Here is a 12077-nt window from a genome sequence, read left to right as displayed (position 1 = left end):
AAAGTGCAATTTCTCATTCCTGCGGTTTGTTGCAACAACTAAAAAGTTTTCACCGGAAAGGAATTTTGCCTCATGTGAAGAGTATCATATGTATTGAAACCCCTTTTCTTCATACCAGTACCACAAGAGGCTGACTTATGAGGGTTAAAAAAAAGAAAAGAAAAGGTACTTGCATGGAGTGTGAAAAAATTAAAAGCCTGAATGGAAGCCTTAAAGGAAAAAAATTATGCTATTGTGTTTTGAATATGTTAGTGGCCTCGGCAGTAACTGTGGTTCTAGTTCAGTAACTTTACCTCTAGGGTACAAACCTGTTCTCGGTTCTACAGAATCACTAATAAAACGTTTTTACGGTTTGTTATTCATTCTGGGTAGGTCTGAAGAAATCACTTTGATAGAAATCTTGACCGGCATTTCAGCTGAAGAAGACTTGTTGCTTTTGTTAGTAGGTTTGGCCTACTTAAAAATAAAATGAAATGAAAAAAGGAGCCACAGGGGCCTGTGTAAACGGCCAGCAAGGCCACCCAGTCAAAACGTCACTCTCTGCTCTTGTGTCACCTCCCCTGACCCCAGATTTGTATCTCCTCATCCGGGGCACAGGGCTTGGGCTTTTTGCTGGATCCCAATTGTTTAAGATGTGATTTTTTTTTTAAAAAAAGTAATGAGATTTTATTGTTTTATTTAATTTTCCCTTACCTTTCGGTTAGCAGTAGTAGAAAGAAAAGCATTTGCTGTTTCTGTGTCAGTTTACCTGTCAAAGAAAACCTACTGATCAGAAATATTGTCAGCACCATTTGTAATCTTGGGCATTGTTAAAAAGGCAGTTAAAGTTCAAATGAGAGTTCTGCTTCCTTCCCTTTTATAACTTGTGTCTCTTCACTGTAGTCACAGGTCGGGTGTCATTTCGGTTTGATGGATAAACCAATCAGTGGAAGATGGTTTATAGCGAGATTTTATTATCTGAACAGATATTTTATGGCACAAACTTTTAAATCATATTACATGTTTTAAATGGAAAACAGACCATCACCATTTTTTTAAGAAATTTTAGAGTTTTACCATAAGTAAATTGTATCTCAATAAAAATATAAGTAGGCCTTCTCTTTCCTGTTATCTTCTCCTTAGGTCAAAATACGAACACCCCACTCCCTGCTTCCAAAATATACATGGGGAAATCCTTACACATCCCGCCTATTCACTGAAGGACGAATGAATCATCTGTTTTTTCTGAAGTAAAACAGTAAATTCAAACCTCATGAAAGGAAGGATATGGTGACTTCATGTTTTTTAACTAGAAAAAGCTTTAAAAATTCTTTTTTTCTTTATTATGGAAACTTTCAAACATACGCAAAAGTAGGGAGAATAATATGCAGAATCCCCATCTACCCACCACCCGGCTTCACCAGTTTTTAACAGTTTGCGGGACGGACTCCTTCTTGGCAGTGTCTTTCATACAGACACTGCTTTTCTTCCTTGCCCATCTCCTTGGCTACACGGAGTTGCCGCTGGTGAGGCCCCTTCTGTGTCTCACCCAGCAGAGGCTCGTCGGCTTCCTTGATTCCTGACCGCAGACTTAACGCAAAATCAACGACTTTGAGAACCCCTGTTGTATACTTAAATAGGGCAAAACTTCATCCGCAATCTTTTCTGCTTACATCTGATTTAATCCAGTCCCTTTAAATGAAAGAACGCTGTACCATTCAAGGTCCCACTTCCGGGAGAACATGTTCTATGGGCCAGCACTCAGGGAAGGAGCCGTTTGCGCTTCAGCCCTCATACGGACGGCTGGCCCAGAAGATGTACCACCGACCTCGTGGTGACTTGTGACAAAGCCAGACACAAGCATGAGCCACGACCTGGCAACACAGAATGAGGCAGGGTGCACGGAAGACACACCGAATCTCAAGTCAGTGAGAACTGGTCTGAAAACTCCTAAAAAGTGGAGGACACAGTTCTGTAGAATGTGTGATTCAGGAGAAAGGTGACTTCTATGCCACTGATTCTGTTTCGATCTGCAAGTGGATTTTTCCACATTTCTCACAACTGAGGTTTTTGGTAAAGATGGGAAAGTGGGGAGTTTGAGATCATGCCGTCTGGTGAGACCCTGCAGTGCAGGTGGCCCGGGTTATGAGACAAGTCTGCATGCTCGACCGGCCAGATGGACGCCCACCCCCCAGTCCCACCCTCAGATGAGGGGAGGACCTGGCTGAGAGTTTGGCCAAAGACAAGGTCAGAAATCTCTAGAAAAACTTGTGCTAAATCCCTAAGTCTGAAAGCCTCTGTCATGCCTTGTACACTAGGGACGCTCTGACTATATCTTGTGTATAATTACAGCCCAGTCTTTCTCCTTTCCAATGAAATTTTCCTTTACTAAATAACTTTTTAACCACTTATAATTCAAACGAACTTGCATTTCATGTGTCCATTATTAAAAGGCATGTATCTGCCATCATTTCATGTTTGTTTAAGACCTATGAGAGATACTTTGGTGTTTTGTTTTGTTTTGTTTTTGATTTTTTGGCTGCCTTGGGTCTTCGTTGCTGCACGTGGGCTTTCTCTAGTTGTGGTGAGCGGGGGCTACTCTTCGTTGTGGTGCACGGGCTTCCCATGGCGATGGCTTCTCTTGGGGAGCACGGGCTCTAGGCACGTGGGCTCAGTAGTTGTGACTCGCGGGCTCTACAGCGCAGGCTCAGCAGTTGTGGCGCACGGGCTTAGTTGCTCCGCGGCATGTGGGATCTTCCTGGACCAGGGCTCGAACCCGCGTCCCCTGCGTTGGCAGGAGGATTCTTAACCACTGCGCCACCAGGGAAGCCCCGATACTTTGGTGTTTAGAAGTCCTTAATGCGTGGCTTTACGAGTTGAGCAGCTGGCCTCGAACCATGTTTATAAGTTTTATGGAAATAGCGTTGACTATAATACTCTTTCTCTGACGAACAGCAGAGCTCTGGGACCATCACAGGTGCCCCTCGGGGCACATTAGCTACCCTGGCTTCTCCTCACCCTGGAGAGTCCATGAAACTGTCAAATCTTTTACACTTTAATGTGCTCTCACTACTTTCATATTTCAAATAAACAAATCAAGTTATCCTATAACCGGCTCCCTTTTAAAGAGTGTGGCCTGCCCTCGTTGTTCTTGTAGAGCTGCTTATGTCATGTACGTTTTTCTTCTGGAAAATGTCATTCTTTGTTCACTGCCCGCACGAAGTTCTCTGAGAGCCGGCTGAGGGTGGCCAGGCCCAGCAAGCCCACTTGCATGGCATTTAAAGGCTGGTTTAACTGGGAGAAAAGAACTGTCTTTCAGCAGTGACGCAAGTTCACACAGCAGAGCTGAGGCGGGGCCTGCTTTTGCAGAATAAACAGCGTAGCCGTTCAAGTTGGATTTTGGTTTAGATTTTTGACCCAGTGTTGGACATTCCATTCTTTAATGATCTTGGGCTTTTCTCAGGAATAAAGTAAAAGTTCTGTTTTGTGGGTGTGTCAAATGTCAAATTGGAAGGTTTTTGAATAAAGAAGCCACAACTTAAAAGAAAGGTCCTTCTTGTGCTCGCTCAGTAGTTGTGGTTGTGTTCATACGGGCCTCTGGCAAACTGGGGATGAACATCTCATGACCTAATAACTTTTTAGAATATGAGACCAGGAACAGCTGTCCTTTTCCTTTAGTCTGATACATTTTCACTTTTTGGAAAGTGGGATATTACTTGGTTACTCTCCATTTTTTAAACTGATTTTTTTTTTTTGAGTTTTTTTGCTTGTTTTTTTTTTTTTTTTTTGCGTTACACGGGCCTCTCACTGTCGTGGCCTCTCCCATTGCGGAGCACAGGCTCCGGACACGCAGGCTCAGCGGCCATGGCTCACGGGTCCAGCCGCTCCGCGGCATGTGGGATCTTCCCGGACCGGGGCACGAACCCGTGTCCCCTGCATCGGCAGGCGGACTCTCAACCACTGCGCCACCAGGGAAGCCCTATACTCTTTTAAATAGAGGTTCTTAGCCTGGGGTCCATCCATGGACAGGCTTCAGGCAACTGGACTCCCTGAAGTCACAGGCAAAATAATAAGCACTGTTTTCCACGTGGGGAGTGACCACACGGCATTTGCCAGACGCTCCAGTGGAGCTAGAACTCCAGAAAAAGGTAAGAACCACAGTCTCTGTCTGCATGGAGAAAAGGCTGGAATTGCATTGAAAGGATTTTTAGTGGATACAAACCGAGACATCGTGTCTGAACTCCAGACTCTTCCCCCCGGCTGCTGCCCAGCATCTCGGCTTGGATGTGGAACAGGCATCCCGCACTTGACGTACCGCAGGCTGAGCTCCGACCTTCTCCCCCACACCTGTCCCTCCCGTCCCGAACCTCCCCAACTGCGGTCTTCTACCTGCTCAAGCCAAAATCCCGGAGTCTCTTCTCTTTTTTTACTTTTCATGCTCTGCGTCCTTTCCCTGGAGCTGCGATCTCTATCTTCAGATAGACTGGGAGTCTGCCTCTGCCTCACCCCCGGCTGGTCCAGTTCTCCACCACCCTTTCCCGGTGTGTTTTCACGGCCTCGACCCTGCCTCTCTGCCTCTGCCCATGTCCCTCTTCCATCTGTTTTTCACGGCAACCAAAGCAACCCTGCCCACAGCCCTCCAGGAGCCCCCGTCTACCTCGAATAAAGCCTGAAGTCCTCAAGTGCCCTCTGAGGCTTCACGGGACCTGACGTGACTCGACCCCCGGTATGTGCAGGGGTCCCTGCCTGGAAGGTTCTTCCTGCATGTGTCTCTGTGACCTGCTCGCTCTTCTCCTTCAGGTTTGGCTCAGTTAGGTTGTCTTGGGCCATCTGTTTAAAACTGCAACACCCCTCCTCACCACGTTCCAGGATAGCCTCCTTCCCTGCAGTATTTTCCCTCCACACTTACCACTGACGTATATTATGCTGACCGTTTGCTTATTGTCTGCCCCAGTACAGCAGGAGCTCCGTGAGAGCAGGGAATGTGTTTTGTCTGTTTTCTTTCACCGCTTTATTTGGAATACGTGTCACAGTCCTTCACCTAGAGCAGAAACTCAGGAGTCTTAATTGAATGAATTTTATTTTGAGAATTCGTTTAGCGTCTTTGCAGTCACTCTTTGAGAGTGTGTTCTGTTCGCCGTCATTTCCCACGTGCTATATCTATAATTAGCATCAGATTGTTTGAATGGATCCTGTGTCTTTTCTAGTTCACCTCTTTACTTAAAGTAGTAATGGATACAATGATATTTACTGATCTTTCCATTCCCGGCTTCCCCCAGCCTGAACCTGAATTTGATTTCCAACAGCTACTTGGCAACTGAAAGTGTTCATCTCTGTCTATTTCTTACAGTTTCCTCAAATTCCATGCCATCCTCGATGGCTTAATAAAAAATGCCTTTAAGGTTACCATAACGTACTCCAATGACCAGAGTATAGTTTTGAACAATGTCGTGTCGGTCCGGTGTTACGATTCCTAGCTATCAGGACACTTTTCAGAGTGTGGGTGTACCTCGCAGGTGTCCTGATAGAGCTCCTTTAATTAGCAATAGTTCTACTCTTTATTGCGTGCTTGTGTGTCTATGCTGGGAATAGGAGATGTTTTTATACGATGAATTGACACCTGCTAATGTGCCTGGTTTGTGAGTTTGGAGTTTCTGATACTAGTTATTCCTAAAGTAGAAGACATCTGGGCCTGATACTAAAAGGCTGGTTTTGGAGCCGCAGTAATAGACCAGAGCTGAGGCCTTTTTGATACCAGTTCAGGTGGTAAAACTTTTTTCCAAGGCTGCTAGTTTTTAATGTTTTTGTATTTATCTTATACCGTTTCAGGCTTTACAAGACGAGCTAGAAAAGCGCTCGAATCAAGCACGATGTTTGGAGAAAAAACTGCAGCACAAGGAACTGGAATCACAGGAGCAGGTACTGCCCGCTCGGCTGGTTTGCTTGTTCACTTTCTCCAGGTCCAGGAGCTCACGTGTGTCCTGTTTCCACCGGGTGCTTTGGCCGCGAGTAACAGAATCCTCGGCCCCTTGCTACAACGGAGGGATCTGTTGCCTCGCAACCTGTTAACCTCTGTCGCAGAAAGCCTGTAGGTAGGGTGGGCTCTGGGCAGGGAGCCCTGGGTCGCTGGCTCCGCCTCTCTCTCGCTCCCGCGGCTCTACGTCCTGTGTAGGGTCCATCCCAAAGCCAGCTCCGCGGTGCTCACAGCAACTCCAGGCATCCCGTGCAGATCTAGCAGTATCCAGGGGCAAAAAGGGACTTACGTTTCCGGGGTGCCCTTCTGCAAAGTCAGGAGACCTTTCCCAGAAGCACCCCCGTACGCAGCTCCCTTCTCATCTCATTGGCCAGAGCAGGTCACACGCTCAGAGCAGGTCACACGTCCAATCCCTGGCGGGAGGCTGGAGGGTACCAAACTAGGCTGGACCACTTAGGGTCTGCCTGCCGGCGATGGGGTCATAAAAGGAAGGACAGCCCAGACAAGGGAGAGGGGAAATGTGTTGGGGACGCAGCCAACGATGTCTGCTGCGTCCTCATATCAGAGCACAGGGACATAGATCATGTTTTCTTTTGAATTTTAATTTTCTCCTCCTTCTTTCCAGTGTGTTAATGAAACAAATCTAGTATAACCAGAATAATCCGGCTTTGACCATAGCCAATGACCTATCTTATTTTCAAACCACAGGATCATTTTCATCCAATTCTTTTACATTTAAAGTAAATTTAACTAAATTTAAACTGAAAAGTCAACCATGTATTAATAAACTTCATGAGTCTTAATGAAACCCTTTGTAAACGCACTGTCCCCAGCTATTGCGTACAGCATTACTAAAATTCTTCTAAGTGCCACAAATCTTTATGGACAGAACCCGCCGTAGGTGTTGGCAGACGCTTATACTTTGGTTGTCTCGTAGTCAATTCAGTACAGGGATATCGGGTTAGGTCATTTTGGCCTTGTCAGAAGAGTAAGCCCTGAAGTAAGGCGAATAGAGGAACTTTTGTCACCTCTGGAGTTGTTTACAAACAAGACCCCAAGGTAGGAATTGCACAAAATGGCAGGTGTAAGCGTCTAATAGATGCCAAGTAATAATACTTACTGAATGGACTTGACCTCCTATAATTCCTTCCTACTGTCTAATATATGCCCTGCATCATATACATGTCATGTTTGTGTCATGTATGTATATATCATGTCTATATACGATATGTCTTGTATAGGGTCTGTGTCGGACAGTCCATGATAGGATCACAAAATAGGAAATTCTAGGATGAAAAACTAATAGTAACTATATTTATTGAAGGCCCACAAGATGAGAGACACTGTACAAGAAACGTTACACATGTTAGTTCATTTATCCTGATAATAACCATGTAAGGCCAGTATTACCCCCCCCCATTTCCCAATTGGCACGCTAAAACCCAGAGAGGTTAAGTGACACGTCCAAGGTCACACAGCTGGTAACCAGTACAGATGGATTCACACCCTGGTTTAGCTGAATTCCAAATCTTTGCTCCTTTCATGACAGTTTTTTTTTTTTTCTTTTTTTTTTTTTTTTTTTGCGGTATGCAGGCCTCTCACTGCTGTGGCCTCTCCCATTGCGGAGCACAGGCTCCGGGCGTGCAGGCTCAGCGGCCATGGCTCACGGGCCCAGCCGCTCCGCGGCATGTGGGATCTTCCCGGACGGGGGCACGAACCTGCGTCCCCTGCATCGGCAGGCGGACTCTCAACCACTGTGCCACCAGGGAAGCCCCTTGACAGTTTTTAAGTTACAGCATTTCTAGTTTAAAAAGCTGCCTAGCAGTGATAGGGAAAGTGAGTTTATTAAAGATGGCAGGGAAAAAAATACCACCCCAGACACCAGGTACAGCGGGCAATGCCATTAACTCTCTGTGGGCAGAGAGCAGCAAAGAGCAAAGCAGATGGAAGCAGAGCCCATTTGGCCACAGGTGAAAATACGTCCTTGGGTGGCTGTGTGGCCTTCAGGTGGGACTGGCACAGGCTCAGTTGTCACTGAGGTCATCTGAGCCTCCCTGCAACCCCCCAGCTGGCTGGGATGCCTGGAACTAAAAGAAGACAAGCTTCTTAAAAGCAGGAAACAGGTCTCCCTGGAGGACTGGGCCCTCCCCAGTTTGTGATAGAATATGACTTAAGGTAAAACTTTGTTGACATCACTCTAATTCATGGCAGAACTTCACACGGAAAATTCCATAACATATTGAGAGCAGGGAAATTAAGAAATCCCAGATGGACAATAGGGAGGATTCAGGAACCACTTCAGTCTTATTTCATTGGCTTCTGCTTGATCATCAAAGTTGCTTTCATCTTTGTAGTGACAATAGCTTTCTAGACCGTTTCTTACACTAATTCCTGATATCTTCTATTAGCCTCCAGTTCACCAAAGAAATGTCAGGAAATACCCATGGGTAAAGCTGAATATTTCATAATCTTTGCAACCATGAAATGTTGGGTTCTTTCCACGAGATCCTAGGGTGTAGCTGAGCAGAAATGCCAATTGTTTCAGTAAAGCTGAAGAACAAATCATGGGCACTTCATAAATACTATTCATCTATATTTAATTTGATTTAACTTTTATCTAAATCTGACCTTTCCATTCGTGACACTAATAGAGGTAGTCAAAAATAATTAGAAGAAGTATCGTCATGTACAGTTTTTAGGGTCTGATTATATATATGCTTACTGAGGGATTTTAAAATGTTGAAATTGTTCTTTTCTTCTTTGCGTCTGTCAAAGCAATTGCAAAATAACAGTAGCTAGCCTGACATCAGCCAATCAAACAACCAAAATGTGTGCAGAACAGCTTCTTGGAACTTTTCTTCTCTTTCATTTCAACCAAATATTATTATCCTGATACTAGTTGCATAAAGAATCAAAATTGAAACTGGCAGGATTACAAAGGACAATTTCCTGGGCTTCTTTTTTTAACTCGCTTGCTTAAAAAAAAAAAAAAAAAAAGTTGAAACTGTCTCTGTTTTTCATTTAAGAAAAATTCCTGTGTTTTGATTTTATAAAAACAAAAAAATGAATGAGGCATTCTAAAAGTTGTGTTTTTAATTAAACGCAAAAAGCTGCTTCTCATCAGGTCTTGATGGGTGGTACCCTAGCTGCCCACCACTGGCCTCAGTGGCATCAACCCTCTCCTCTAACTCCGCACCCTCGGCAGGTCTGTCACCAGGGTGCCCAGGGAAGGCTGGTTTATCCGTGGTTACAAAGGGTTAATTTGCCCCTTGTGAAGCGTCAAGATAACACCGATAAAATTGGAAAAGACCAACTTCCTTCTAAGTCAGCCTTATAGAAACATATCTTTCCTGTAATCCATAAATAGGAAAGTAATTAAAAGCTATCATTCTTTTTTTCCATGCCAGGAGTTAATAATTTCTAATTCCCGATAAGATCCGAGCAAGAATCCCATAGTTGCAGCAAAGGAGGGGAGATCAGAGCTCTGATCAGACTTCCTCGTTATGTAAGGAAACTGAGTCATTGGAAAAGGCCACGACTTCCCTACCATGGCAGTGGCAGAACCGGGGCGGGGCAGGGGGAAGCAGAATGCCCACCCCGGGATATGACTTGCCACTGTATTGACCACAGTGTGAAATGCATCTATGGCGTGTATCACTCGGGTCCAGGCTGTGGGTAAAAATAAATCTCCTATTCGGGAACAAACAATGTCTCATTATTCACAGGGAGACTAGGTGATTTGCCAGCCCTTGCCAAAATAATTCGGTCTGATAAATTATAGAAAAGAAACAGTCTACAGTTTTACTTGGCGCTCTTAACACTGTGCTAAGCAAGCATATACTTATCACGGAGGCGCTAAACAATGGCAGCCTTGAACCTAGTATAATACGTAACATACATGTTAATATGCACGTAACAAAACCCCTGCTTTGAACTGGGCTTTTTCAGTTTCGCACGTATGAGTAGCTTTGATTACATGGATCACTCCGTTTCCCAGAAGATCCTTTGACATAAATTAGTGAGAAGAACTAATACCTTGAGACCTCGTAAACGGAATGCCGTGCCATGCATTTCACAGCAGCGCCATACAATTACCCCACATCGCATGCCTCTGACAGGCGTGTTGTGCTGGCCCGTGACAGGTACTGGGAAGAAACACGGATGAGTTCTCCTTCCAGCCGCAAGGAGTTTACAGTCTAGCAGAGCAGAGATGGGTGTAAAGTGTAGACTGCAGTCACGGCATTTAAAAGACGTTCCTTTTCTTCCAAAGGCTTCGAGACTCAGCTCACACGATGCGGGAAGAAGGCAGCCCTGGTACTGCCCGCCGCCTTCCCGACCCTGCGGGAAAGGGTCCACCACCCAAGGCAGGGCCTGGTGCTTGCTGACAGGCAGGAAGTGTTTCCAGCACCTGCGGCCGGGGCCTCTCGGGTTTCCTGGCCGGCGTGTTCCAGCCACCGGCTGGTTTAGTTCTCATCTAAACCTGGTGTGTCCAGGCATTCAGGTCTGGATGTGCAGGCGCAGGTCACCCTAAAGTGTCTTAAAATATATTCCAGTCACAGCCTTGCAGCAGGCATTTTATATCCAGTTAAGGCCTAGACACGGCAGATGCTTCAGCAGCGGTGAATCTGGTAATTCCCTGTGTTTGGGGAGGGAACAGAGGTTGTCCTGAGACCCCTAGCGAGACACAGGGAGGGGAAACAGAAGAGGCTTCAAGGACGAGTAGGACGCAGCAGGGAAGCACTGCAGGTAGCAGTCCGCCTCTGCCACCACCGGTCGTGTGGTCTTGGGCAAGTCACTTAACTGGTGCACGTACCAGGCTCCTAAGATGTCAGTAATAGCACCTCCCGCGGGGTTCACGTGAACGCCGAAACAAGATGCGTGTGAACCTCAGAACTAGAGAACATAACGCAGGTGCCGTGTGCGTGGCTACAATTCTCCACAGAGGAGAAGGCCCCGTGAGCTGGTCACCAGCAGAGAGGGGACCCTGGGCTAGGACGAGAGGGGTTCGGGGGTGGAGCAGGCTCGGGGGCGTCCTGGCCAGAGGGGGCGTCAGTGGGGCGAGGACCCAGGAAGTTAGCTACCTTCGTTTCATCCACTAAAAATAGCGATAGCATCAAATCTTTGTTACTGTCTACTCCTTACCCTGCACTGTGCACCCAGCAAGCTTGGATACAATGCCGGGGACGTCGGTCATTGGTCAGAAAGCAGTTTTCAGCCACTGAGGATGTTTTTTTCTTTAACTGGGTAGTGTTAGATGATTGCGTCTTTCCTTTAGAAAGATTAATCCAGCAGCAGAAGATAAAAGGAAAAAGACGAAAAGAGATGAATTCATAGGTGATCACACTAAATTCACATCACTAGTCGCAAGAGAGATCAAAAGGGCTTGAACTGGATATTGTCAACGGGAGTAGAAGAGGAAAAGAGTAGATGTGAAGACTCACTTAAAATTCATAGAACACAGACTTAGAGAGTAAAAGAAAGGAATATGTCAAAACTAATACCAAGTGGGCAACAGCATCATTGTCTAGAGGCAGAGTCTGAGATGCTGGCAGCCGAGCGTCCCTTTGGAGACAGGTAGCTAAAAATCTGAACTAGAACCCCAGAAAGGAAGTCTGAATCTAGAAGGTAAGAAAGAGGCCACGTTGAAAATCTGGATCTAGAACTTAAGAAAGAAGCGCGAACGTTTCTGAATTATCTTGACGGATGATTTTGACAAGGAAAAGCAGAGAGGGAAGAGGGCCGTGGGCGGAACCGTGGGCTGGACCAGGTTCCAGGGGCCACAGAAAGTAGGGGAATATCCAGAGAGGATTTAGAAGGGATGAATGGTGAGAAAGATGAGAGCAGAGCCAGAAGAATTTAATGTCGTGAAAACCAGAGACAGTTTCCTAGTCAACATGAAGCCCCTAGAGGGCAAGGACCCGACTGGCATCTTCACGGCAGCGCCGGCCCTTGGTGTTGTTGAACCGCTTGTGGGGCCTCTGCTCCTCTGCGTCTTGTCCTCAGGACAGTCTTGCCCTGGCCCCCTTTGCTCTGTGCTCTGGTCATACTTTCCGTGAAGCTCCATTAAAGGTTTTCCCATCAGGCTCCCTCGGGAGACTTTGCTCTTTGAGGGAGGGTCCCTGAG

General features: G+C 46.1%; 1 protein-coding gene across 14 annotated transcripts in view; it reads left to right on the top strand.

The window, feature by feature from the left end:
* Positions 1-12077, top strand: part of CEP112 (centrosomal protein 112) — a 426576-nt gene that overhangs the window by 377726 nt on the left and 36773 nt on the right. For all 14 annotated transcript variants that reach the window (XM_032616346.1, XM_032616345.1, XM_032616350.1 and 11 more), the window contains one exon: positions 5809-5898. In XM_032616346.1, coding sequence (XP_032472237.1) covers positions 5809-5898 — 90 coding nt within the window. The remainder of the gene's footprint in view (positions 1-5808; positions 5899-12077) is intronic.

Source organism: Phocoena sinus, chromosome 20 (assembly GCF_008692025.1).
Source record: "Phocoena sinus isolate mPhoSin1 chromosome 20, mPhoSin1.pri, whole genome shotgun sequence".
Taxonomy (NCBI): domain Eukaryota; kingdom Metazoa; phylum Chordata; class Mammalia; order Artiodactyla; family Phocoenidae; genus Phocoena; species Phocoena sinus.
This window is presented reverse-complemented; position numbering and strand designations above follow the sequence as displayed.